General features: G+C 40.1%; 1 protein-coding gene across 13 annotated transcripts in view; it reads left to right on the forward strand.

The window, feature by feature from the left end:
- Positions 1–26,013, forward strand: part of LOC112043340 (regulating synaptic membrane exocytosis protein 2-like) — a 38,131-nt gene that overhangs the window by 545 nt on the left and 11,573 nt on the right. For 6 of the 13 annotated variants that reach the window (XM_052881253.1, XM_024078707.2, XM_024078706.2 and 3 more), the window contains exons 2-15: positions 6,849–7,053; positions 7,462–7,945; positions 10,501–11,021; positions 11,471–11,687; positions 11,896–12,060; positions 13,333–13,472; positions 14,454–14,699; positions 15,350–15,487; positions 16,191–16,349; positions 17,074–17,151; positions 18,642–18,738; positions 21,747–21,874; positions 22,769–22,877; positions 25,342–25,528. In XM_052881253.1, the coding sequence (XP_052737213.1) occupies positions 6,849–7,053; positions 7,462–7,945; positions 10,501–11,021; positions 11,471–11,687; positions 11,896–12,060; positions 13,333–13,472; positions 14,454–14,699; positions 15,350–15,487; positions 16,191–16,349; positions 17,074–17,151; positions 18,642–18,738; positions 21,747–21,874; positions 22,769–22,877; positions 25,342–25,528 (2,874 nt within the window). Of the gene's footprint in view, positions 1–6,848; positions 7,054–7,461; positions 7,946–8,795; positions 8,885–10,500; positions 11,022–11,470; positions 11,688–11,895; positions 12,061–12,089; positions 12,175–13,332; positions 13,473–14,453; positions 14,700–15,349; positions 15,488–16,190; positions 16,350–17,073; positions 17,152–18,641; positions 18,739–21,746; positions 21,875–22,768; positions 22,878–25,341; positions 25,529–26,013 lie in introns of those variants that run through there. The other 7 variants (XM_024078708.2, XM_024078712.2, XM_024078711.2 and 4 more) reach the window with 7 other exon arrangements.

Raw genomic sequence — 26,013 nt, forward strand, 5'->3', positions numbered from 1 at the left:
GAAAGCCGTGATTACGTATGTATAAAATAGACGAGATTGACACAGAATAACTATTATTGAGACACTGTTTTAATGAAACTTCCCATAAATACTGTTAATAATAAAAACGAAAAGAGAGACCTTTTCTTTTTCTTTTTTACTCTATTAGGAATAAATTGTAATTGGAAGCAGTGTTGTAGAGAGTATTTATTCGTATCTATACAATGTACATAATTAGATTACAAAATCATTTGACCTATAATAATATCATATAATACAGATCTCCTTCATGACTCAAAAATTAAAATCATAGAATAGTTTTTTTAATATTAAGTACTTTTTTTGTTACCAAGACTTTTGGTTTTCGTACTCATTACCACCCGGAGTCTGTATGTATGAAGTCTATATTACTTGGCGCGGAACATTTGCACTAGCTTCTACTTAGTTATTGACGTTAAGTAGACGCTTCGCTTGCGGGAGCGTGGATGCAGTAAGATATTTTAGTGACCTACTTTCAGACCTGCATAACACTGTACCTACTAAATTTGCAAGGCTTGTGGCCGCTTTGTATTCACATTTATTGAAACCGCCCGCATTTTAGCAGAGTAATTACATTTTTTTTATAGTATTGTACTCTCTTGTATAAAGTATTGTGCTCTCTGCAAATTTACAGAAGCATAAATATTATTTAACCATGTTACTAAATAAATAATTTCGAAATTCATACTGACAAAAAGATATTAGAGAATAAATCAAAATCAAATGTTCTTCTCTCAGTAAGTCTACTCGTTTACGTCTAACACTATTCAACGGATTTTCATCCAGTTTTTACAAATATATTAAGTGTAGTTCGGTGACATTAAGAGCTTACTTAAATAATTTCCCATGAGGAAAATTCTCTTTAGAAAGATAATTGTTATTAACACAAAGCCCGGGTAAACTTCTTATCTTCTTTTCTAAGCCATCATTCGCACGAGAGCTGTATTAACGGACTTTAAAAAAGCGTTCAAATACAACAAATGCATTCCCAAGTATATATTCAGACGACAGCGTTTTTAAAACACATCGCTTTTTATCGAGTAGTGGTGCATTTTCAATTTAGGATGTTGGAAAAAGAGCTTCATTCAACTTCATACTGTACGCTACGCCCGCCAACGCTGGGTTTTAACGCATCGCTTTTTTGACTCTCGTGCGAATGAAGCCTAAATTTATTTGATTGAAACTTTCACAAAAACATTCTCAAACTTTTTAAAAAGTATAAATATCGTGTTTTTTGATGAAAATATTTAAGAATTCGTTTAAGCTTGCCAATAAAGGCTTTTCGTAAGACTGCACGTACACGGTGGACCGCCGTTCCTTGCATACCTACCTGTTTTAGATTTGAAGCATTCTGTTATTTCCACCATCCATTATTATTTTGTTTAACTTTGATTGTTAAAGTTAAACAAAACAACACAAATCAACTTTCGTAGCAGGTAGCTACGAAGATTCGTAGCTACCTGCTACGAAAGTTGTCATTAGTGACGATCTATTCACAAATCTAATCATATTGTTTGCTTATTTTCGCAAGTCATTAATAAATCATAGTCTACAACATTCCTAGATACTTGCTCAGTTTATTGATTCAACTCGAATGAACATCCTTATTCTAGTTTCCCAACATCCTATTGCAATGAAAAACGAAAGCTAAGCTTAGTCTGCTATGAAAATCACATGAAAATCCCTATTGGAGCTTCGTAGAGTAATATCAACAGAGTCAATTGGAATTTTTAAATTTTAATCTTTTGTGAATTTAACATTTCTCGCAAGCATTAACTAAAGGCTTTCCATTTATTGTCAAAAATAATTTTTATTTTTTGCATTGAAATGGATTACACAGATGAAGTCACCAAGGCTTTACCACAATTGCATGAATGGTTCAGTTCAGGAACGCATAAAGATAAACACACAAAAAATGTAGTTAGGAATATCAAATTATAAGTACGAGTACCTGCTTACCTTAGTTTTATTATTAGACTAGTCAACGCCACGCAGTTTCATTCACGTAGTTCCCGTGAGATCTTACGGGTATAAGATATAAGCTATGATACTCACAAATAACATGTCTTTCTTGTGTAAATCCAGAGATTACCAACTACCACCACAACCAAAAACAACCACACCACAATATCTTATTGATATTACCCACAACAACACCACAATATCTTATTGATATTATCCATATCTATTAAATGCATGCACCTCCAACTTTTCAGTTGTGTGCATTTTAAGAAATTAAATATCACGTGTCTCAAACGGAGAAAGAAAAACATCGTGAGGAAACCTTCATACCAGAGAATTTTCTTAATTCTCTGCGTGTGTGACGTCTGCCAATCCGCATTAGGCCAGTGTGGTGGACTATTGGCCTAACTCCTCTCATTGTAAGAGGAGACTGGAGCTCAGCAGTGAGCCGAATATGGTTGATAATGATGATAAAGTTATTAGGTATGTAATGATAACAACCGGGACAAACGCCTTACTCTTTGCGTGCTCAGTAAGGCACAAAGATGAGAAACACAATCAACTTAACATCGGACTGGTGTTGATCGAATTACCGTTATTTTAGAAAAATATTTACTGTAGACACAGCTCCACGGTTTTTTGTGCTACTTTGCACTAGCATACTCTGCCTTCTATTTACAATGGTATAAATATATATAGTATATGTAACTCACTGATTATAATCTTTCCATTCATCAAAGATTTTTTTAAAATGAGTTCAGTAGTTTCCATAGATTTAATAGAGTAAAGATTCACTAGATAATCTAAAGTAGTTTCAGAACCTATTCGTAACAAACAAACAGTAAAATTTCACTTCTTTAAAATCTATGTTATCTATACTAATATTATAAAGCTGAAGAGTTCGTTTGTTTGAACGCGCTAATCTCAGGAAATACTGGTTCGATTTGAAAAATTCTTTCAGTATTAGATAACCTATTTATTGAAGAAGGCTATAGTTTATATATTATCCCCGTATTTCTACGGGATCGTGAACCACGCGGATGAAACCGCGCGGCGTCAGCTAGTGTTAGTATACTTAGATTTTATTTTTTGATACTTTGATAAAGAAGGTCTCTGTGTGATGCGTGAAACTTATCCTTTATCTATCAATTGGTAGGAATAGTTGATGGACCAAGTCTATCCGTAGCACACTGCATATTGTATCGTGCTACGAATACTACGGAACCCTTCAATGCGCATCGCCTGGTATGTTCTCAAATGTTGCCGATTCCTTAGTCTGTTTAACCAAATGATATTAGACTAGTTGAGGCCCCGCGGTTATATCCGCGTACTTCCTGTGCCCTTAACAATTCGGGGATAAAACATAGCCTATGACATTAACAAATACCGTGGCTTTCGAGTGGTAAAAGAATTTTCAAAATCAGTTTAGTCGATCCAGAGATTGTATTGTATGGATTTATTTGAAATAAGTACAAAACAAATCCAAAAATGTTGTAAAAGTAAAGAAGAATAGTTTTAACCTCAACATTGGTAATTTTTATAGAAAAAAAATCCACGATATCTTTAATTGTGTTAACAGAAAAGTTTATAAACAAGTAGTTGGTATGCATGTTGTATTTGTCCGTCAATATATTTTTAACTAGCGGACGCCCGCGACTCCGTTTGCCCTTAAACCTCCATAATGAAAATCTTAGTGGATACCTACTAACTATAAACTACCTCCCTGCCAAATTTTGTCGTTGTACATCAAGCGAATTTCAAGATTTGGTGTTGAATGACCTTTCGTAATATATAAGATTTGGCAGCATTATAATGATGTCGCCCACGGATCACGGCGCAGCGACCACAGGGAATAAACCGAAGGTTTACCATTATGATTTCCGAACAAACTAAACTTTTTCACCAGCAGATACATTATTTCAAGTTACTTATAATTTTATTTATGCTTTACATGTTAGCCCTTGACTACAATCTCGTCTGATGGTAAGTGATGATGCAATCTAAGACGGAAGCGGGCTAACTTGTTAACAGGAGGATGAAAATCCACACCCGTTTCGGTTTCTACACGACATCATACCGAAACGCTAAATCGCTTGGCAATACGTCTTTGTCGGTAGGGTGGTAACTAGTCACGGCCGAAGCCTCCCACCAGCCAGACCTGGACCAATTAAGAAAAACTCAATCGGCCCAGCCGGGGATCGAACCCAGGACCTCCGTCTTATAAATCCACCGCGCATACCACTGCGCCACGAAGGCCGTCATATTTACATTAACAATACGTTTTATTTACTTTTTTTTTAAACAACTAGAAGCCATACTACTTGTGAGTGTCATAGGCTATCTCCGTATACACACGGGAACGGAATATACGCGAGTGAAATCGCAGGGCGTCTGCTAGTATACAATAATATTATAAAGAGGAAATTGTATCTTTGTATCTAAAGAAAAAAAACTCAAAAATTACTGGACCGATTTGAAAAATTCTTTCACCAGTAGGAAGTTACATTATCAGGAAGTAAGTAGGCTATATTGTATCCCCATATTTCCACGGCAATGGGAACTACATTCATGGGTTCATGCTGGTATTTTTTTTGGATCTTCCACTGTACAATTTATATTTATAAAAGAGTTTTGTCATACACACCATGCCGAGACCAAGCGAAGATGTCGAGTCAGCCTTAATCACGAGCAAAGAGTAAATTAACATATAGGGTTCACGAGGCATTGTCTTGCATATTTTTATGGATCCGTAAAGATGAAAACGGAACCCTAGTACTGATGGTAAGCGTCCACAGATTTGCATCGCTTTAAACGGATTTTTAATTTTACGCGTAGATTCGTGCGATCCGTACGATGCGGATCAGTGGACGAATTTGTATGACTCTCTACACCAAGAATGTTACAATATATTTGATGCGATCCGTCCGATACGTACGATGCGATCTGTGGACGCCTACCATAAGACTCTGATGTCCGTCCGTCTATCACCAGGTTGTATCTCATGAAGCGTAATAGATAAACAGTTAAAATTTTCACACATGAGTATTTCGGTTGCTACTATAACAAATAATATTAAAAAAAAAACAGATTAAAATATATACGGGGGCTCATACAACAAACGTGATGTTTTGCCATTTTTAGTGAAAGAGTCCGAGTCGCACTTAGCCGGTTATTTAATTCGTTTCTTGCAGTATTAATGTTGTGTGTCTTGTAAGTAATATTCTAAACCAGCCCCTATAGCCAAGTGACACGTCGATTCTCTTTCTACGATCGCTAAGGTTTCGAAAACTAGAAAAATGTATCGGAATGACAGATCTTGACCACGTGACCTGTCGATAGCAAATGTCATTCCCATACATTTTTCTAGTTTTCGAAGTTAGTTAGTCTAGTTTTCGTTTGCGATCGTAGAAAGAGAATCGACGTGCCACTTGTCTACGGGGGCTGATATTACGATAACTTCGCATTTCTCTAGCGAGATACGAGTATCGAGCTTTACCGCAAGTTCTCACCCCTTCGTATTTCATGCATTCTATGCACTTTATTAGTCACAGGCCGATGCTAGCGACTGTTCGTGTGCCAAGTTTTGTAATATTTAAACCCTGAGTACCTACTATTCTTGGTATATAACGAAACAGCTAACAGGCAGTAATACTTAATCTAAGATTGTTATCATTATCAATATCAACGGCCCAATACACGACCAAGCCTCCCCCCTTATAGTAAAGGGAATATGGAGCTTAGAACCACCACACTGATCCAATGCGGGTTTGACGGGATTAGGGTAATAATGTTAGATTACCACTGTCAGTAGCGCTATTCGGTAACGATGTATGAATCGCTGACCACAACTCGCTAGTGTGAGTTTCGAAGTCTCCTCTATCTTTCTCTGTCTAACACGATAATATACAATGAGAAAGATAGAGGTGAATCTGAGACTCGCACTTGCGAATTTTATAATTTTTTTTTACACAATAGCAATGCTGATGTTTATAATAGTGTCTGAGGCTGACCGCTAAATGTGCTCTCCGAGGCACGGGGTTAAACTCCTCCACCAACTTCCCAACTGTAGGTTGAAATTTTTTACTGAAAATATCTTAAAAAAGAAAAAGTTTTTCTATGACAGTGCCCAGGATTCGAACCTGGGATCTAGTGATCCGAAGCCACATAGAATTATACTGGAAGCATTTAAGATTATTATCATCATTATTATCAACCCATATTCGGTTTACTGCTGAGCTCAAGTCTCCTCGCAAGATAGATAGATAGATATATATATATATTCTTTATTGCACATAAAAATATAAAACAATATTCATCAAGTAACAAAATAAGTAGGTAGAAATATGTACAAGGTGCCAAAATTACCCATTTAGCTCGGGAGGCTTTAAAACTGTACATACCTTGGATCACGAAGTCCTGGAATCGAGTTGGCTTATAAAAATACATATTGAGCTTTTCATTCTTTCACGAACTTATCTTCCAAGAAGTAAAAACCTCAGGCTGGAGTTCAGAAGTTGGTGTTACACCCTAGCCTTAAAGAGTACGTTAAGTGTGGAGAAGAGAGGCCTAATCCAGTACTGTCATCCTGATAACCTGATATTGTTTTAAATTACTGCTTAAAAACAGTAAGCAAATATGGTGTTTATTCACTCCGTGAAACAAACGATCCAGAGGCTGTCGGTGTAATTTCAGGCACTTGACCTTTATGCCTCAGGTGGCGAACATAGGACAGCACATTAAATATATCGTGTTCCTTGCAAGCCTTGTGAAATTTTGGTCTATTGTAGATGATGGTTTGCAGTTAATCGAGCCATCTATTTATTCTGTCAACGTAACTCATGTAAAAAATATTTTTTTGTCAATGGCAGACGTAAACAAGACGAAGTAGCGGTACTCGAGCAGACTATTCGTACCAGAAACGAAATGCACCGAGCAGCCGGGGTGGAGCTAGCCGCCACGTGCCACATCTGTCTCAAGACCAAGTTTGCGGACGGCGTGGGTCATTCGTGTCACTACTGCAGGGTGAGGTGCTGCGCCCGTTGTGGCGGAAAGGTCACCTTGCGCTCCAACAAGGTAAGGAACTCCTCAGGGACACCTAGAGCTTCCTACAAGGCTTACCTTTGCTACCTCACACATCTCTCGCGAGGGCTTCTGATATAATTCCTAGAGAGCACATCTGTATCTCTGTACCACTGCACTAATAACTGATATTTCCATCTTCAACTACTTACTGAAATACTTCGAAATCTATGCATGTTTTTGTAGAGATTCATCATTACTTTTCTAAACAACGAGTTAAACAAACGATAGGAACAATGCTGAATCCCGCATCCTCTCACTCACCTACACTACCAATAACATTTACGCACTTATACCTACTTATAAAGCTAAAGAAATCTTTTTTTTTTGCAACTCCGATGAACGCTAGGAATCCCTATCGAATATAGCTGCAAGGATATTTAAGGTAATAATAACTTACAGGTTATATGGGTTTGCATACTCTGTCGCAAAAAACAAGAACTGTTATCAAAAACCGGCCAATGGATACACAAAAGCGCCGGTCAAGATTCAATGCTGTGGCAGATGGAGTCCGATTTGAGAGGTTTACCTCCTCAGGGAGAAACTTCTATAGATAAACGGCCGAAGTTAGAGAGGGCACATAGCGCCGCAGAGAAGGAGAACCTACCCTTGCAGAGGTCGGGGAGTGCGCTGCGGCGGCAGTACAGTCAACAGGAGGCGCGGTGTTACGGGGAGTTGGAGGGGCTGGCCCGGACTCATCCGCACCTCGTGCATCCGAGGCAAAAGGCGGCGTACGGGGTCGAGGATGCGGGCCTGGGGCCGGCCGGGCACGCGCAACTGCTACCGCCCCTGGGGCCCGGCCTCCCGCTGCCGCCGCGCTCGTCCTCGTCCGACGACGAGGCGCCGGAGTGCGTGTCCGACGAGAACGACGAGTACCGCGACCGTGGTAAGTGAGCACGCTCTCCCGCGCTCCCGACTCACCGATCCCTTCCTCCCGAGCAACTTTTGTTTGTCACCTCACACGACAGCCACACTACACGACACGCAATCAAATGTTTTACATACAAGTAGGCAAACCTGGCCACACTGAGAATGTATCTGCGCTCATAAAAACTCTGATTAAAAGTTTACTCTATATTAACCCTCAACATCTAGCAACGATAAAGTTAAGGTGTTCCGTGCGAGGTATAAACATTTTCATTTTTTATTCTTATAGTGATTAGTTAGTACGGGGTAATTTAAATCGTTAAGAGGAATATTTATAAAAGTCACAAACGTTAAATCTAGAGCACCTAAACTTTTCCATAGGTACATATACATATTTTATGTTTATATCATTTCTGTTCATGTAGTACATGTGAGCGAACAATTATTGTGTAAGTATCCTGAATATTCATTACTCCAGACTTTTAAGACAATGTTTTCTTGTTGTTTTCTATATACAGATGCCTGTACCTTTTTTCAGATAACATCGACCTTAATTTTTGTAATGAATGGAACGTGTAATTTAACGACCTTGATGAGTATTGATATCAAGGGCTTGATTGAGTAACTGAACCGCGTCTCGCGTCTCGCGCGCCTCTGCTACGCGCCCGGCACCGTCACCGCTTGATCTCGAGCTGCCTTGTAGCGTTATTCTGTAACGATGTGTTTATAACTCGACAGTGTCAGCTTCGAGTTCGTACCTGTCGCTCCCTTATATAGCATTGTGTTAGATAGAGAGTCAAAACACGAGTTTAAAGCTCACACTATCCAGTTATAAAAACATCGATACAGAATAGGGCTCCTGTTCGCAGGTATCACTAGAGATAGGAGCCGCGCGCGCGGGCCTACGAGAACCCAGCGACAGGCGATGTTAGATGAGAAAATGAGAAAGTTCTTATCGGTGAGAGCGCGTATTTCGGAACCGTGCGTTGTAACTAATCCTATTTTGTTGGTGTTTATATTGTTAATTGTCACATTGTACGTTTTGTGAAATGTTCTGAACGACAATCCTTGATCGCTGTTAATCGATTTTCTATCCTTCTTCGTATGTTTGGGTCATTGTCATCTTATCGATCATTAATCTATCAGGCAGATGTACATAGATACATAGATGTACACGGTTATGGTTTGGGTGGACAGCGGACGGCAGAAGCACCGTCCCGCGAGTTACAATGCGAAGACGGCGGGACGGCAAAAACGACTTGACGTGATGTCTTTAGCATATGGAAACACGATGTCTGATTTCTTAGACCAAGGACCTTATGATCTGAAGTTACATAGGCTAACCAATGGAACATGCAGTGAGGAATATTTTTCTAACTTTAAACATTATAAGTACGAGTATTTATTACAAATTTAACTATAACCACTTAACAGGCTAAAGCGATTCACTGTGAAAGAATTATGTGGTGTACAGTAATACCAAATATCACAAAACACGCGTAAGCTATAGCTTGGCAAGTTCGTTGATGACACTCCTATGATGTGCGGGCGACGGGGAAGGACTGCGCGGGTATGAAGTCGTGCGCGCTGGGAATCGCTACCTTCTCCCGGCCCCCGCGGATAATCGGGAGTGTTACGAACGAATTTGCCAAGCTATAGCGTTATATTCGTGTTCTATATTATCTAATACATTACAATTGCTAGTTGCTTAGCTGCCGTCCCGTCCCGTCCACTGTTTGATCAAACCATAAAGTTTTAACCGACTTTAAACAAATAGAGATTCTCAAACTATTAATGTCCCTACTATTAACGTGAATATATAAAATTCAACCCATTTTGCGAAATATTTATGTACTTCTGCCAGCTTATTGCTTGAACCACTTGATATTTTATTTAAACATATTTCATATATTTCGAATAACGAATGCTTGTTTTTTGAACTATTCAATATTTTTATTACTTGATAATTAAACGCTAATTTTGTTTGTATGAGGATCTTTAACATAATTAATTTTTTTACATAATTTGTGCATAATAAATTATGTACTAATCTTTTAGTTTCATTGAAACAACATTATGTATGAGTGAAAAACTATATTCTTTTGAGTAAAAGGAAATGCATATTTATAATGTTTTTTTTAAATTATATTCTTATTAAAGCACTGTATCTATATATAATTATGGTTCAAGCAATGCATGTGTGGGAAAAGAAGTGTATAGGTACTTGTTGCTACTTCAATAGATTTTTATATACGCGTGTTGTTATTATTTTCTGCCTCTTTTTATTTAATTTAAAAAGTGGATCATTAATTCTCACTCACATTCATTCCGCTTGCGCGTGATCACCGCTTTTACTGCGAGTTATATGTTTGTAGCCTGGGTTATTATTGATAGACTCTAAAGAGATTTCGTGATAATTATGTATACTTCAAATAGAATGAATTAATGAGAAGTAAATAAATGTTTATACGAACGAATGAACGAACGAATCGGTCCCGGGCGCGTTCGGGCGCGCGCGGCGGTCGCAGGCAGGCGTAGTCGGTCGACTCGTCACTCACTCGTTGTCATCTCTAGGACAACTCGAAGCGTGTTCGTCCCTGCGGCACGCGCACCTGCGCGGCGCCAGCGTCGCCGCCAACAATTATTACAATTTGACTAATCATTCCCCGGCCGAGTACTTGCCGGAGGCCGCCCGGGGCGCGCCGGCCGGCGGCCGTAGCTTCGACTCGGTGACGGACTGCCGCTGGCGCGCGCGCGACGACGGCGAGGGCTCGTACCTGCGGCCCTACGCGCCGGACGGGGGCCCGCGTCCCGACCGGGCCGTGTATAAGAGTGCCTATCTGTGGGAAGACTCCTCCGATAACAGACGGTTCACCGAGAGGAGAAAAAAAACTGTACGCTTCGATGGACACGAAGGTGCTGCGACGTTTCCTCGGGGCGGCCGCGACGCCTCGGGCGCGCCGCACGACTGGGCGTCGTTGCGCTGGGAGGCCGAGCGGCAGACCAGCCAGGACTCCGCCACCAAAGACTCGGGCATCGATACCTCTAGCACTTTTACTTCCAGCGAAGACTCGAACAGGGGTGATTGCCCTAAGGTACTTAATGATCATTGCACATTTTCATACTAACGGTTACCACTTAGCTTGCTTGTTAAAACGAAAAACCTAATGAGTACCTACACGATATTATTTATTCTTTTCAAACTCGACTTTTATATTTAAAATCACTGGATATGAGTTGCAATATTATATCATTCTAAAAAATTAGCAAGTAGACAGCGAAATATGAATATTTGTAATAATTTGACGTTTGTTTAATGTTTGACCTAATTGAAATAGGTAGGTACTAGTTTACGGTTTAAGGGCTAACGATTAGGCATATTTGTGTTTGGCTGCAGCATGATTGCATTGGCAAGCATGAGTCGTCCTAGTACCACTGAGTGTGCACTTTCGTCATCGCGACACACTTCTAGCCAAACTTGCTGATGTTTGTGACATTTGAGCCATTTGATCGATCATATTTAAGCTTATATCATTGGTAACAGTTTCCACTGAACTGGCAAGTGTCGCCTGATGGGACACGTATGATTGGGCACATGGTTCTCCGCAAGAGCGTGGTGGAAGGCAGTTCCCACTCTTCGGCAGCGATCCTCGGGCTGAAGGTGGTGGGAGGGAAGATACTGCCGGACGGAACGCGCGGAGCCATCGTCGAGAAAGTCAAGAAAGGTTCCATCGCGGACTTAGAAGGGCAGCTAAAAATAGGTTGGTATTTATAAATTTACATCCAACAACGATCAATATGTTTTGCCTTTTAAAAGGATGGGACTATTCAGTGGGTCATTGGAATATTTTAACTAACTTTAATGATAAGTGGTTGAAAAAATATGCACACACAGATTTCATGAAATCTATCTGTTCCAAATTCTGTCTAGATTCGAACTAGGCTTAACCCTCTAAAATCTTGTGGCAGGAGATGAAGTCCTGCAATGGAACGGCGTCCCGCTACAAGGTCGCGGCGCAGACGAGGTGGCTGCAGTGGTCGCGAACAGCAAGCACGACTCGCACGTCGAGCTCGTGGTGTCGCGGCCGCTGGCGCCATCCCGCCCACCCGTGCAATGTTGGAGAGCTCACAAAGGTATAAACAGTTACATCAACACCAACAGCAAGCACGACTCGCACGTCGAGCTCGTGGTGTCGCGGCCGCTGGCGCCATCCCGCCCACCCGTGCAATGTTGGAGAGCTCCCAAAGGTATAAACAGCTACATCAACACCAACAGCAAGCACGACTCGCACGTCGAGCTTTTGGTGTCGCGGCCGCTGGCATCATTCCGCCCGCCTGCGCAATCTTGGAGAGCTCACTAAGGTATAAACAGCTATATCAACACCAACAGCAAGCACGACTCGCATGTCGAGCTCGTGGTGTCGCAGCCGCTGGCATCATTCCGCCCGCCTGCGCAATCTTGGAGAGCTCACTAAGGTATAGACAGCTATATCAACACCAACAAAAAGCACGACTCGCACGTTGAGCTCATGGTGTCGCGGCCGCTGGCGCCGTTGCGCCCGCCCGTGCAATGTTGGAGAGCTTACAAAGGTATAAACAGCTACATCAACACCAACAGTTGTGTTACCACCATATATTATAACACCAATAGTTAGTGATTAATCTAGCCTAATTGAAATAAATTGATTTTGAATTTGGAATTTAGTTCCAAAAAATCAACAAGTTGAGAATGTGATCGAAATCAAAAACGACAATGCTACTGTAGCATTGTCGTAGAATGCTACGAAATATTACAGTGAGCTACGAAAAGATGTAACGTGCTACGTAGCATCTTTCATCGATTAACCTGTGTAGCACAATCGTAGCTATTTTGCTACGATTGTGCTACACAGTTAAAAATTCAAGGATCTAATAAAAGTATCTTGACATTTGTGACATCTTAGTCCACGTTCGCTTAGAATCTATTTCGGAAATCGTTTCTGGAATCTGTCAGAAATCAGTTAAAAATATAAAATAGTGAGTGTGCTAGACCACACGATTGAATTAAAACTTCTTTAGCCCTCCCTCTCAACTTTATTTCGCCTCTGCCAGATTACACTTTTCGTAGTCATCATCAATCAATCATCAATCAATCACAGATTATTCCCCAAGTATTTATAATATGGTTTGGGGCAAGCACATCTAATTTCTTTACAGCGATAATCGCGATATTTAACGGTGAAGGAGTTATTCCTTCACCGTGAGACACGCGATATTTAATTATACGCCATCCTATTCGAAGGCAGAGGTCTCATCCACTGGGCTGTCACTGATCAAGCGTTAGCTTTTAGCTTTGTCTGTTTTGTGCACGGCTCTCATACATGCCCATTCATTACTATCGAAATTGATGAAGGGTGTATATTTCAGAAGTGTACTCCGATATGATGATGGGTGGGTGCGAGAAGCCGAGCGTGCTGGTGACGTCACCCGGCTCGCCAGACGTGCACGCGCGGCGCCGCTCTGCGCGCCAGAACTACCACAACGTCAGCGTGTCGGGCCGCATACAGGTTAAGTCTTGATTACCTTCATCTCACTACCGCGGCCAAGAGCAGAATAGTAGACAGTCACTTCTTGTCCATCATTATTCATATATCATGGCTTTTCCGCCATGTTGTATTTAGAATGACGTCGTTAGCTAAAAATGCATTGTCATCCATACTAAACGTGTGTACAAAAGTTTTGCTCAATAAAAAGACCTAAACCCTTAAATACGGTCTGCGTAAGGGCTCAGAGCTCTTTCATCTTTTAGCCTTGAAAGAAAAACGCAAGCATTTTCAAAAAACTAGTCTTAGTATATTCTTCAGATCTCGAAGTTCTGAAAACTAAGACTCATAAATAGAATTAGGCTCGAGGCTAAAATAGTTATTTGGTCTTTTAGCTTCCAAGTAGTCTAAAAACAAAGAGTTTTAAAAAAGAGCTAATATACTCGAGTCATTTGGATCACAAGGATATATAAACATGATACTTCTCACAAAGACTCTTTGGTAAGGGGGCAGGGAAGGGCAGCTGGGTCCCCTATAAATTAAAATTATTTTGAAGTTTATCATTGTCGAAAGTCAAAAGCGATACAGCAGCAGCAGTAGGGCAGTATGTAAAGATATAATTTATTTTGATCATAATAAAGCAGTATTGAGTATTTATTCCGTAGCAGTTGGAAGCCCCCGTGCCCGACGGGAATACCTTCATACAACACTACTGTTATTATGTCACTATTCGAAAAAATAGTATAAATTTTCAGCCCCTTTGAATGGCCCAATACAGGTTCAGGGCGTCTTTCTTACAAGAGAGGGGATTCGGAGCTTAGAGCAAGTTACTCCAATGCGGTTTGGCATGCTTACAGTGTTTGATAATGTACGATCATTATCAGATGTTAATTATATGCAACTGAGTTAGCTGGCTTATCGCGCTCTCCAAGGTACAAGATTGTAAGACTACTTATGCCATTCTCTAACTATCAGTATAATAAACTTGGTATATTTTCCCAACAGTTAAAAGTTTTCTTCGACATCCCGGCTCTCCAACTGCTAGTGACCGTGGTATCGGCTACAGGCCTCTGTCCGCGGTCCGATGGCTCGCCTCGATGTCCATACTCCAAGATCTTCCTTCTTCCCGACAAGAGCGAGAAAAGCAAACGCCGCACCAAAACCCTTGCGAACACACTGGAACCGAGGTGGAACCAAACGTTTGTGTACTGCGGCATACGGATTTCAGATCTCAAAAAACGAACTCTAGAGGTAGGTTAACAATTTGTTACCTATTTGTTCCTAATAGACTTGCAATTAATTGTATTTATTTAATCTACATGATTTCTGAAATTACAACAGTCGATTTTTTGCACAAAAAATAACTTGTTAAATAACAAGGAAAGACTAGGAAGGAAAATAGTTACCATCAGGTATATGTTGCGTTTTGGAGTGGAGACCACGTACCAGCAAGCGTAATAATAAGTAGGACGTCCTCCAGTAAATGGTTTGAAGACATTAAGAAGGTAGTGGGAAGTGGCTGGATGATGAAGGTGGATCGTTTGTGGTGGCGCGCTCTCGGTAAGGTCTATGTCCAGCAGTGGACGGATACAGGCTGTTGATGACGATGATGATATGTCGTATCTCCAATAATACATATTCAATTATCAACGACGACTTCATCCACCCTTAGAACTCTTTAATCTGGGAAAATCCGTTCATAGGGAAAATCTATTAACCATAAATTCGTACCTTCCCGAATTTCAACTTTGTACGTCATGCTGTTCGCATTCGAGATTTAGTAAACCTTTCAGTTTTATATATACTACTATACATATTTGGATGCTAAATAACATTACTTAAATTCTCTATTCACACCATTTAACATTATTTATTTATTGAACCATACTTAATCACCACAGGTCACTGTGTGGGACTTGAATCGCTACGGCCCCAATGATTTTCTGGGCGAGGTGTTACTCGACCTTGACTCCGTTATAATGAATCAAGAAGCTAATTGGTACTTGCTGAAACCACACGAGGAAATTCCTGGATATAGCGTAAGTTTTTCATTTTATTGAATTACTTTATTAATTAATTTAGATTCAGAAAGGAAAACTGAGTTAGCACAAAGGGATTTACTTGCTTGCTTGATTATGGCTTCGACCTGAACATTTTTTCTACTCGTCTATAAGACTAAACAAAGACATATTATAATATATGAATATTTGCCAGCATATGCTCCTATGGTATGGTATTGTAAAATTATACCTAAAAAAATATAGTTTGTATTTTACAAATACGCAGAAAGGCATTTACGAGTAAACCTGTTATCACGGTAATTTACTAATATTTGTGTTATTTCACTTAAACATTTTAGATAATCTAACGTTGTATGTAACTCATTACGTAAATACTAGCTGACGCCATGCGATTTCACCCGCGTGGTTCCCGTTCCCGTAAGAATACGGGGATAATATATAGCTTATAGCCTTCCTCGAGAAGTGGGCTATCTAACACTGAAAGAATTTTTCAAATCGGACCAGTAGTTCCTGAGATTAGCGCGTTCAATCAAACAAACAAACTCTTCAGCTTTATAATATTAGTATAGATTGGTACGGTGACAGTCGCCTGTATCACGTTCATACTATTATCGCGAATCGGGGCAAACTTTCAAGAGTGAAGCGAACTGTCACCTGCACCATCCTACATGAAACGAACTGTAATACACTCATGTGTTAATGGTCACCCATATGTTCCCAGCGCTACCGGGACGACGATGTGGATGGGGAGCATCTGTCTCCGCCGTCCACATCCACGTCTCGTCTCTCTGACTCCGACACCCCGAGCGAGTGCGACCTGCGCCGCCACCACTCACTCTCCAGCTTGGCCTCTAGTTCCAGTCCGCCGCCACCGCACGAAGTAAGTCGCTTGATTAAAGAATGATAGGCAGATAGAGCGCACGGAACACGACAGTGTCGTAGCCGTTCCAAATACAAAATTAAAAAACGAATATATTATCGAGTCAGTATGAGACGATGCGTGGCATCAGTAATTTTCAATATAATTCAAGAAAAACGGCGTCTTATGTTTGAAATATTATAAAACTTAAGAAATAAGATGTAGTATTTGTTTATTGGTAATTATTGATTAATAAATTAATTTACGTAATTGTTGTTAGAGTTAAATTTTGAAATACTTTAAAAAATAAGTTATGATAAAAGACAAAACGGATGTCAAGGAGACGCATGACGTTTGTTTTTTATGGGTTTCACCGCCTTCACCACGTTGCTTGTAAATACTTATTCTGGATTATTCTTTATTCTGTGGTCGCTTGATTGTAGAAGTCTTATGCTTTGACGACCTCTGCAGACTAAACTTTTATGTCAAAAACCGATTATGATTCTATCTGACGTCCAAGTATAGTTCTAGCCATGAGTGTAAAGACGACGCAAAATGCTTTGTGTCTTCAGGGAATAATAAATAGTGATACATGGCCAAATAACTCGTGAGCTAACTGCCTTGCTTTCCAACATCCTAGATCCTAGTTTCGAAAGCCAAGTCTAAAGAATAATTTATAGTTTTATATTTTATTGATTGCTTCAGCAGGTCTTTTCTGCTGGCATACATTGTTTTTATTTTATAGATCGAAGAGACGCGTTGCAGTAGACGGGACATGTCGCCGGCTGGACGAGTGAGGACGGCGGGCATGTCGCGGGAGCGGGTACGTTAGCTTTTAGCGATGTCTAATCTGTGGGTAAGATCAACCACCAACTACATTGGATGCTCACGCGGTCATTTACTACTCACGCGGGAACCATGGATTTGTCCAAGATAAAAAGTAGCTTATGTATTAATCCAGGTTCTAAACTACCTTTATACAAAATTTTTGCCAGATCCATTCTGTAATTTAAGCATAAAATAGTGACAAACTTTCACGTTTATAATATTAGTGGGACTATTAAGTAGTAATGCGCGCCACAAAGTACCTCGTGACTCGTCATCAACCCATATTCGGCTCACTGCTGAGCTCGAGTCTCCTCTCAGAATGAGAGGAGTTAGGCCAATAGTCCACCACGCTGGCCCAATGCGGATTGGCAGACTTCACACACGCAGAGAATGAAGATAATTCTCTGGTATGCAGGTTTCCTCACGATGTTTTCCTTCACCGATTGAGACACGTGATATTTAATTTCTTAAAATGCACACAACTGAAAAGTTGGAGGTGCATGCCCCGGACAGGATTCGAACCCACACCCCCCGGAATCGGAGGCAGAGGTCATATCCACTGGGCTATCACTGCTCTTCGTCGTGACTAGAGATACATATTGACGATCAATAACTACCGAATTTGCAACACCGAGCTTTGTACTATGTATTATGACGTATTAATTAATTATTATTTTTGTCGGCCTCCGTGGCGCAATGGTATGCGCGTTGTATTTTTTTCGTTTTTTTTTTATTTTATTGTACAAAAAACAAAAAGTGTTACATAATTGGGTACATAAATCCTCATAAACTTGACGTAAAAGACGGAGGTCTTGGGTTCGATCCCCGGCTGGGATATATTGATTGGTCCAGGTCTAGCTGGTGGGGGGCTTCGGCCGTGGCTAGTTCCCACCCTACTGGCAGAGACGTACCGCCAAGCGATTTAGCGTTTCAGTACGATGTCGTGTAGAAACCGAAAGGGGTGTGTGTGGATCTTCATCCTACTCCTAACAAGTTAGCCCGCTTCCATCTCCACTACAATCTCACGTGATGGTACATGAACTTACAAAGAATAAAATCAAAAATGTATTGTGCGCTATTTATACTACGTAGGAGATAAAGAAGCTCAATCTATACTAATTCGTTTTGTATACATATACAGATACTTTACCCGAAAACGCCGTACATTTTTCCAGCGCAGGAGTCGAAATATAAGGGTCGCAAGCCTTACTCTTTACTCGCGTACTCACCTGTACCGCTCAGAAATGACGGCATAGTGACGCATAATGACGCTCAGAGTTATTTTCTGATATACCTAGTAACAGCCTTCTAAGCGTTATTAACGTTGGGTCATTTGTAATTTTTGTTCAGGGGCTTGTAGTCTATAATATTATAAAGTGTTTCATAACCTGATACTTGTGCTGGTTGGAGTGTTTAGTTGCAGATAGCTACTTCAGAACAGACTAGTTGTTTGGCGCGGTCTATATAGATTATTGTCTGTAACAGAGCGGATACGTCGCTCGGTCGCAGTCGGCGGCGGGCGGGCGCAGTGCGTCGCCGAGGCGCTCGCTGTCGCCGCCTGGCTCCGCGCCGCGCTACGCAGGTTACCCACACGACACACATCATTATCAGCCTATTGTAACCCACTAGACCAGGCCTCCCTCCTTATAGGAGAGGGGATATAGATTTAAACCCAACACGCTGCTCCGTCCACGGTATGGTGGGCTTAGGGTAATGTAAAAGTCGGTAACGACCTCTATCAGATTTTAATGATATTAACCGGGACCGACGGCTTAAAGTGCTCTTCCAGTATAACACCACCAATTACCCAACTCTTCAAACTTAGAAAATAACCCATAGCACGACCCAGGGCATCTAGCCAAGTGGCACGTCGATTTTCTTTCTACAAACGCTAACGCTTTGAAAACTACAAAAATTTATTGGAATGACAGACCCGATCGACAACTTGATTAATCTGTCTGAAGAATTGACATGTCGATAGCAAATGTCATTCCTATACATTTTTGAATTTTCGAAGCGTTTGCGATCGTAGAAAGAGAATCGACTTGCCACTTGCCTACAGGCCCAGGATTCTAATTTCTAACCCAGGACCTCGTGATTCATAACCTAATAGGCTAACCACTACAACGAGGTAGTGACTCTACTATTACTATGACTAACTATACAGTATACACTCATGTTTATGGACTACATGCAAATGCTTCGACGTCTTTGCTAATAAACAGAAACTAATTCTTCCGTTACAAAACTTTTGATTGACCCGGTGTGATAATTACCGTCAATTTCACTGGATGAATTTGTCTTGTTCCGAAAGATGTGGATTTCAGCCACAATCGCAAGATACATCCAAAATGATGGTAAGTAATTATCGCATTGGTACATCAAAAACATTTAAATATACAAACAACAAACAGAATACAATATTTGTAAAAAAATTATGATGTTCTTGGTTCTTGGCCTATCAGACGATTGTGTTGCATGTGATTTACTTTATTTACTCGTATGATCTTAATATATGTATATCTGTAATCGGATTGTATCTGTTTATCTATTTCATACAGCTTTAAAAGCTACTTGTATTAATGAGCAGAACGCCTACGAGCTTTACATAGTCAATTTATTACAGAAAGTCTGTTTGGCTTTGGAAGTACTGGCTAGATAACTGGGCCTATAGCCAAGTTACACATCAATTCTTCTTCTACAAACGCTAACATTTCGAAATCTAATAAATGTATGATCAACTTATCAATCGGAAATGTCATTTTTGTCGTTCTCGAAGCTTTATCGTTTGTAGAAAGAGAATTGTTGTGCAACTCGGCTACAGACCATGATCAAACGCGTTTGTGTGTTTAACTGAAAGTAATTCTGCGGACACACACAGTCTTACACACTAACGCACTTGTCAAATGCTTGTCTGTACAATTAACCAAACTACATCCAAAAACAGACTTCCCAGAATAAATTGCCTATACCTTGTTGCAATTTATACTTATGACATGTTAGTGCCATCATCTATCTACATATTTGTCAAGATATAAATAAACAGATATTTCTGGTAAACGATTGATATCTAAATGTTTTGTAATCGTGTGTTTACATTCTCGCGAGATGTATGCGGCCTAGTTCCTCAGTGTCGTATTGAGTACTCGTATGTTTGGGTGTCTTCGCCTGTTGAGGGGTCCGACCCCGCACGGAACACATCGCCGCGACTTGCACGTTTCGCGTTCATCACCACTTTACTGCCACTTACTGTTCTACCTTCCTGTCATTTTTGTTTCACGCATTTTCCGCCCTTGTCCTCTACCTGAGCACGCTGACTCGATTACGTTGGCCCCATCAATCCATCGCGGATTATGGGTGCAACGTATTTTCAATGATCTCACTAAGTTAACTGCATGCCACTCTACTTTAATACTCTTTTAATGGTTGTCTTCGTAAACTAATTTTTAAACTCTGATATTTCTGCAATGTTTATTTCTGAACTGTTAATGCATAAAGTGATTGTTCATGTGCAAATGAACTGAATAAAAAAACTTTCATCTTTATTGAATCTTAATGTTTACCTTCCAATGTGTTGTTTTCAAAAAAGCTGAATTTTAGTGGCAGTTGCATAAACTGACAAATTAAAATTTTAAATTTTATAAATCACGCGCTGTAGCTAAGTTACACATCAGTTCCATTTCTACAAACGCTAACGTTTCAAAAACTAAAAAATGTATGGGGATGACATTCGCCACAGATATATCACGTGATTTATCAATCGGATAGTCACATTAATCTTTTTTTTTATTCATTACAAGTTAGCCCTTGACTACAATCTCACCTGATGGTAAGTGATAGTCTAAAATGGAAGCGGGCTAACTTGTTAGGAGCAGGATGAAAATCCACACCCGTTTCGGTTTCTACACAGCATCGTACCGGAACGCCAAATCGCTTGGCGGTACGTCTTTGCCAGTAGGGTGGTAACTAGCCACCAGCCAGACCTGGACAAATCAAGAAAATCTCAATTTGCCCAGCCGGGGATCGAACCCAGGACCTCCGTCTTGTAAATCCACTGCGCACTGCGCCACGGAGGCCGTCAAAACTGATCTTTCAGTATTCAAAACGTAAGCGTTTGTAGAAAGAGAAACGCTGCGTAACTTGGCTAGACCCTTGATATTTTGTTTGTAGAAAGACTAAAACAGTAGTGCCACCAAAATTTAACTTCACATTATTATTAGATGTTGTGACATCGTTGCAGTCACAGATATAAGAGGTAACTAGATTTATAAAGTGCCAATTCTTTGTATTGAACCCAGCGTACCCAGGGGCGTGGCCTAAATGGCTGTCTAATATTTAGTGAAAAATGAAATATATCACCTTTACTTTAGAGTTGAATATCATTCCTTTTGTCACAGAACAAAACAAGACTGCTAGAACATGCGCGGACACGCTTGCGATGTTCCGCACACCCGGGTGTACGCGGGCCACGCCCCCTCGCTACTTCTATTGCTAAAAGCGTTAGCTTCTAGCGTTGTCTGTTCTGTGGTTGCAGTAGTAAATGTTATATTCACTAAAGTGGCAGAAAGCAGAGTGCGTTTAACTTTGCAGTGTGCGAGGAGCGGGACGCGGCGCGGCTGCCGACGCACGCGTACGCGCCGCGCTTCCAGTCGCGCTCGGCTACCGCCACCCCCACCACCAGCCCCAAGAAGAGGCAGCTGCCCCAAATACCGCACCAGGTAATATCAACAGCCTCTCGGAATATCCCACTACAGTGCCAAGAGTAAATATGGTTATTTATGCCACTGTCATGTAATGAGGGCTGCAATGGCTATTTACGTGTAGTGGCTTACAGTACTTTTTCTACGACCATGATAACAAATCTTGGTAAATAATTTATAATTGGCATTGGGAATGGCCTCCTCGATTTTGTATCGGCGTGGCTTCTTAGATTTTGTCTCTTGGAAGTCTAAATTTTTGTAGCCAATGCCAGGGAACTATTAAAAAAAAACGTTGTAGCACGGTTTACCCCTGTGATAATTAACATAACCAAACGACCTGTACGAATTAATAGCTTTGTGGTATGGTTTGAGGTTTTTATATTGAATAGATTACGAAATGGGACTAGAAAAATATTATTGGAGCCACCAATATTATTGGAGTTGTTTTTCCAGCAACACCGCGATCGCGTTTAACGGCTGCGCGGAACCCTACTTTCAACATTAGATAAAATATATAACCAAGATGTCAATTTTCACAAGTTATATTATTGAGAAAGTGCTATCACGCGGTAAACGCGTATTTATATAACGCAGAAAATAAAATATTTAATCGGTCTACCTACCACCTTCACTGGCAATAAGGCTGCGCCCAAACTAGACCTATTTATTCCATGTATCCCAAGTGGCACGTCGATTCTCTTTCTACGATCGCAAACGCTTCGAAAACTAGAAAAATGTATGAGAATGACAGATCTTGTTCACGTGACCTGTCGATAGCAAATGTCATTTTCATACATTTTTCTAGTTTTCGAAGCGTTTGCGATCGTGAAAAGAGAATCGACGAGCCACTTGGCTACAAGGGGCTAGGGGCATGAATGCTTCATTAAATAAATATTAAACTTTATGCGACAGAGTGGGCAAAGAGCGATGCGCGCGCAGGTGTCGGCGGATCTTGAAGAACGTAAGTGGATCGCCCCGCACCACATTGGCGCCACACTCACCTACCGCAGCACGCCACAAGGTCAATACACCCATACCCTCACTTGCCAATATACTTCATATTATAAGAATCCGAGAAAGAGTTCAGTGGGCCTACTCGTAATATGAAGCAAAAGACAAGATTGTCTACATATCGTCCCACCACAACTATACAAAGCGATATTTTTGCTATTTTTTAATTGTGCGACAATGTTATGTACCTAGACAAAGCTCAGACCAATTACATATGGACTTGTATCGCACGCAAATTCACCAACAAAATTGTGTCTTTTTGAGGGGGGCGAGGTAAACTCACTCATCGAAAATATTTTTTTTTTTTAGTCTCTCATTATTCCTGCAATCTGTCGTGAGACATTCAGCGGGATTTTAAGTATTTGAATTATGGCGTGTATGGTGCGAAATCCAGTGATTTGCCCAAATATAATAATGTAGTGTCTATTTCATGACATCTTGTGGTGCTCGGTAAATATTTAACACCAATAAATTATATTTTGTGTCCACTACACACTACTATAATGTGTGTTCCAATACACATACGTGTACTTTTTACACAGATTAACAAACTTCGACTCGTTACACAGATTATTCGATTACTTGATTGATGTTTTGCTGTTCTGGCTGAAGAATCGATTCTTTTTGGATATTGTTTTTATTACAAAATTAATATAAGTTAGAAATATGTATAAATGAAACGTAACGAGTTTTTAGTAAACTAAAACTTTCTATGTCATTTAACTACACAAACTGGCATTTTTAGGGAGCTATTTACTTGAAGAAAATGATTACAACAATGAAACATCGATTCTATAGAAATAAACAGCTATCATACATCCTTGATTCTTGATCTTTGACAGAGGCGTAAGGTGTATCGAGGCAGGTCCCTACATAGTTCGTCTGAGAGACAAAACTATCTTGTTATTTTGTTATTTTTGGCGCGCATCTTAATAGGCCCATAGGCGTTCTGAGTTCTGCAGTCTGCGTTCCAGGTTCCTTGTGGGTAGTATTTATAAATTTATGCACTACGCAGATCAGGCATTGGGGTCTGACCGCTTACTATCATTGTTATCGGTTACATAAAAAAAAATAAAGAGCAAAGCGCAGAACGCATAACACAGAACGCTTTCTGAACACTTTCTGTTTGTACGGGTTCTTTATCAAAAATAACGTAAACCAAAGGTCGCTATGTATATTATCCCAACTAAAGTAAATCCGTGAACGAAAGATCAGTGGGTGTAACGACTGAAACTCATAGATAATAATAGTAGGCTATACATATAGAATGGCTGAACTTTTTTATTTCAAAATTACTTTTTTTTATTGAATTTTACGAAGTCAATTTTGATATTCAAGAACACAGACCAAAGTGTACGATCAATTGAAGGCTGTATAAACTGGATCAGGAAACACTGCTTTTGCTGACAAATTAGCCGACTAGCGGACTAGATTTGCACTATGCATAATTTGTATAGATGTTCATTATGTTATAGATTTTACTTTGATCTATTATTACGGGAAACATTCTAAGTACCTACCATATAATGAAAATTTAATTTTGCAGTTCTGATTGTTTTGTATGCACATCTCTAGACATGGGCGTAACTATGGAGCAAAACAGATTACTTTATGTAGAATTAGACACGACCTTCACCCATCCGTTTACTGACTGATTTATTCAGGCAAACCATTGGCAATATATTAATTTGGATATTTAATTTGACATCCAGTAAACAGTGGGTGAAGGTCCTCTATTGGGGTCTTCTACTAGATGATTTTCGATTTAAGGTCAACCGCTTACACGCAATATTGTCAGTACCTAAATTAAGATAAAGATGCCTCTTATCGCCGGTTCTAAAGAAGTAAAACTGTAATATTACCCTGCTTTATTGATAATCAGCCGCCGCCCCGCGATTTCACCCGCGTAATCTTTATGACACTTACAAATAATGTCACTTTGTACCTAGGGCTAACAGCAGGGTAAAAGAATTTTCTAAATCGGTTCAGTAGATCCAGATATTATTCCACTACAATACCACAAACTTTTCCACTTTAGAATATTAGTATAGACTACCGCACGCCCGCTACTTCGTCTCTTAGAAACTTTTCACAAATATGGGGAAACCGTGGATTTTTATCTATGATATAAAGTTGATGTGTTAATCCAGGTATCCATATCCAGGTATAATATCAGGTACCTATCACCATTCCAAATTTCAGCCAAATCCATTGAGTAGTTATGCATCAAATGGGTGTCAAATATCCATACAAACTTTCGCGTTCATATAGTTAATTAGTAAGATATTATCAAGTGTGTGCGGTTTTGCGCTTACACTAATTAATGTAATTTAAATTCCTAGTTACGCTCCTGTCGTAATTTGCTACAGTGCTCTTGTTTTGGTTACATTTTTTGTTACTAAATCTGTTAGTTGGCAAAATTGAAGCCATCCTATGGGATGTGGACTGTTCACACAAAGTATATAATTGCATAGGGTGGGAGAGACACTATGCGGGGTTGTCGGACTCAGAATTGGCAGCGCGCGGCGGAGGCTGGGCGCCGCGACGCCGCCTCTCGCCGGACGCGGCGGCCGCGGACTCGGACCTCGAGTCCGTCGCCTCCGTCACCTCTAGTGCGTTCAGTACGCAGTCCGAAAGGCCACGTCCCACGAGGATGCTAAGGTGATATAAATATACCATTCGTACCGAATACCCACAGTTGTCTTCATTATTTTTGTGTTATTTTGAATTTTCTTATCTATGACTCATTTCAAAGTATTACTAAGTTTTAGTTACTTTCTTTTTTAATTGAAGAGACGAATAAATATTCTATTTTATGGTCACTTTAGTTGCAGTAGTAAAATGTACTGACTGGCACGTTTTTGTGTGTAAAACTGAAGGAACGTTAGCATTGTAAAAACCCATTAATTTATCAACATTTAACTATCCTCTGTCTTTTGAGAGTTTGTTGGTAAATAGGTTTTGAAGACATAGACCTTTTGTCAACCTAATCATTTTAAATTAAGTTTCTTTTTTGCTGTTGCTCCTTCATTTAACATACAGTAACAGGCTTGTCCTATCACATTGCTACTACAGTTAAATCCATTACCATAAAATAGTATATCTACATCTAAGGTTGCCATGACCGAAACTAAACTACCAAGTTC

This window comes from Bicyclus anynana, chromosome 4 (assembly GCF_947172395.1).
Source record: "Bicyclus anynana chromosome 4, ilBicAnyn1.1, whole genome shotgun sequence".
Classification (NCBI taxonomy): Eukaryota; Metazoa; Arthropoda; class Insecta; order Lepidoptera; family Nymphalidae; genus Bicyclus; species Bicyclus anynana.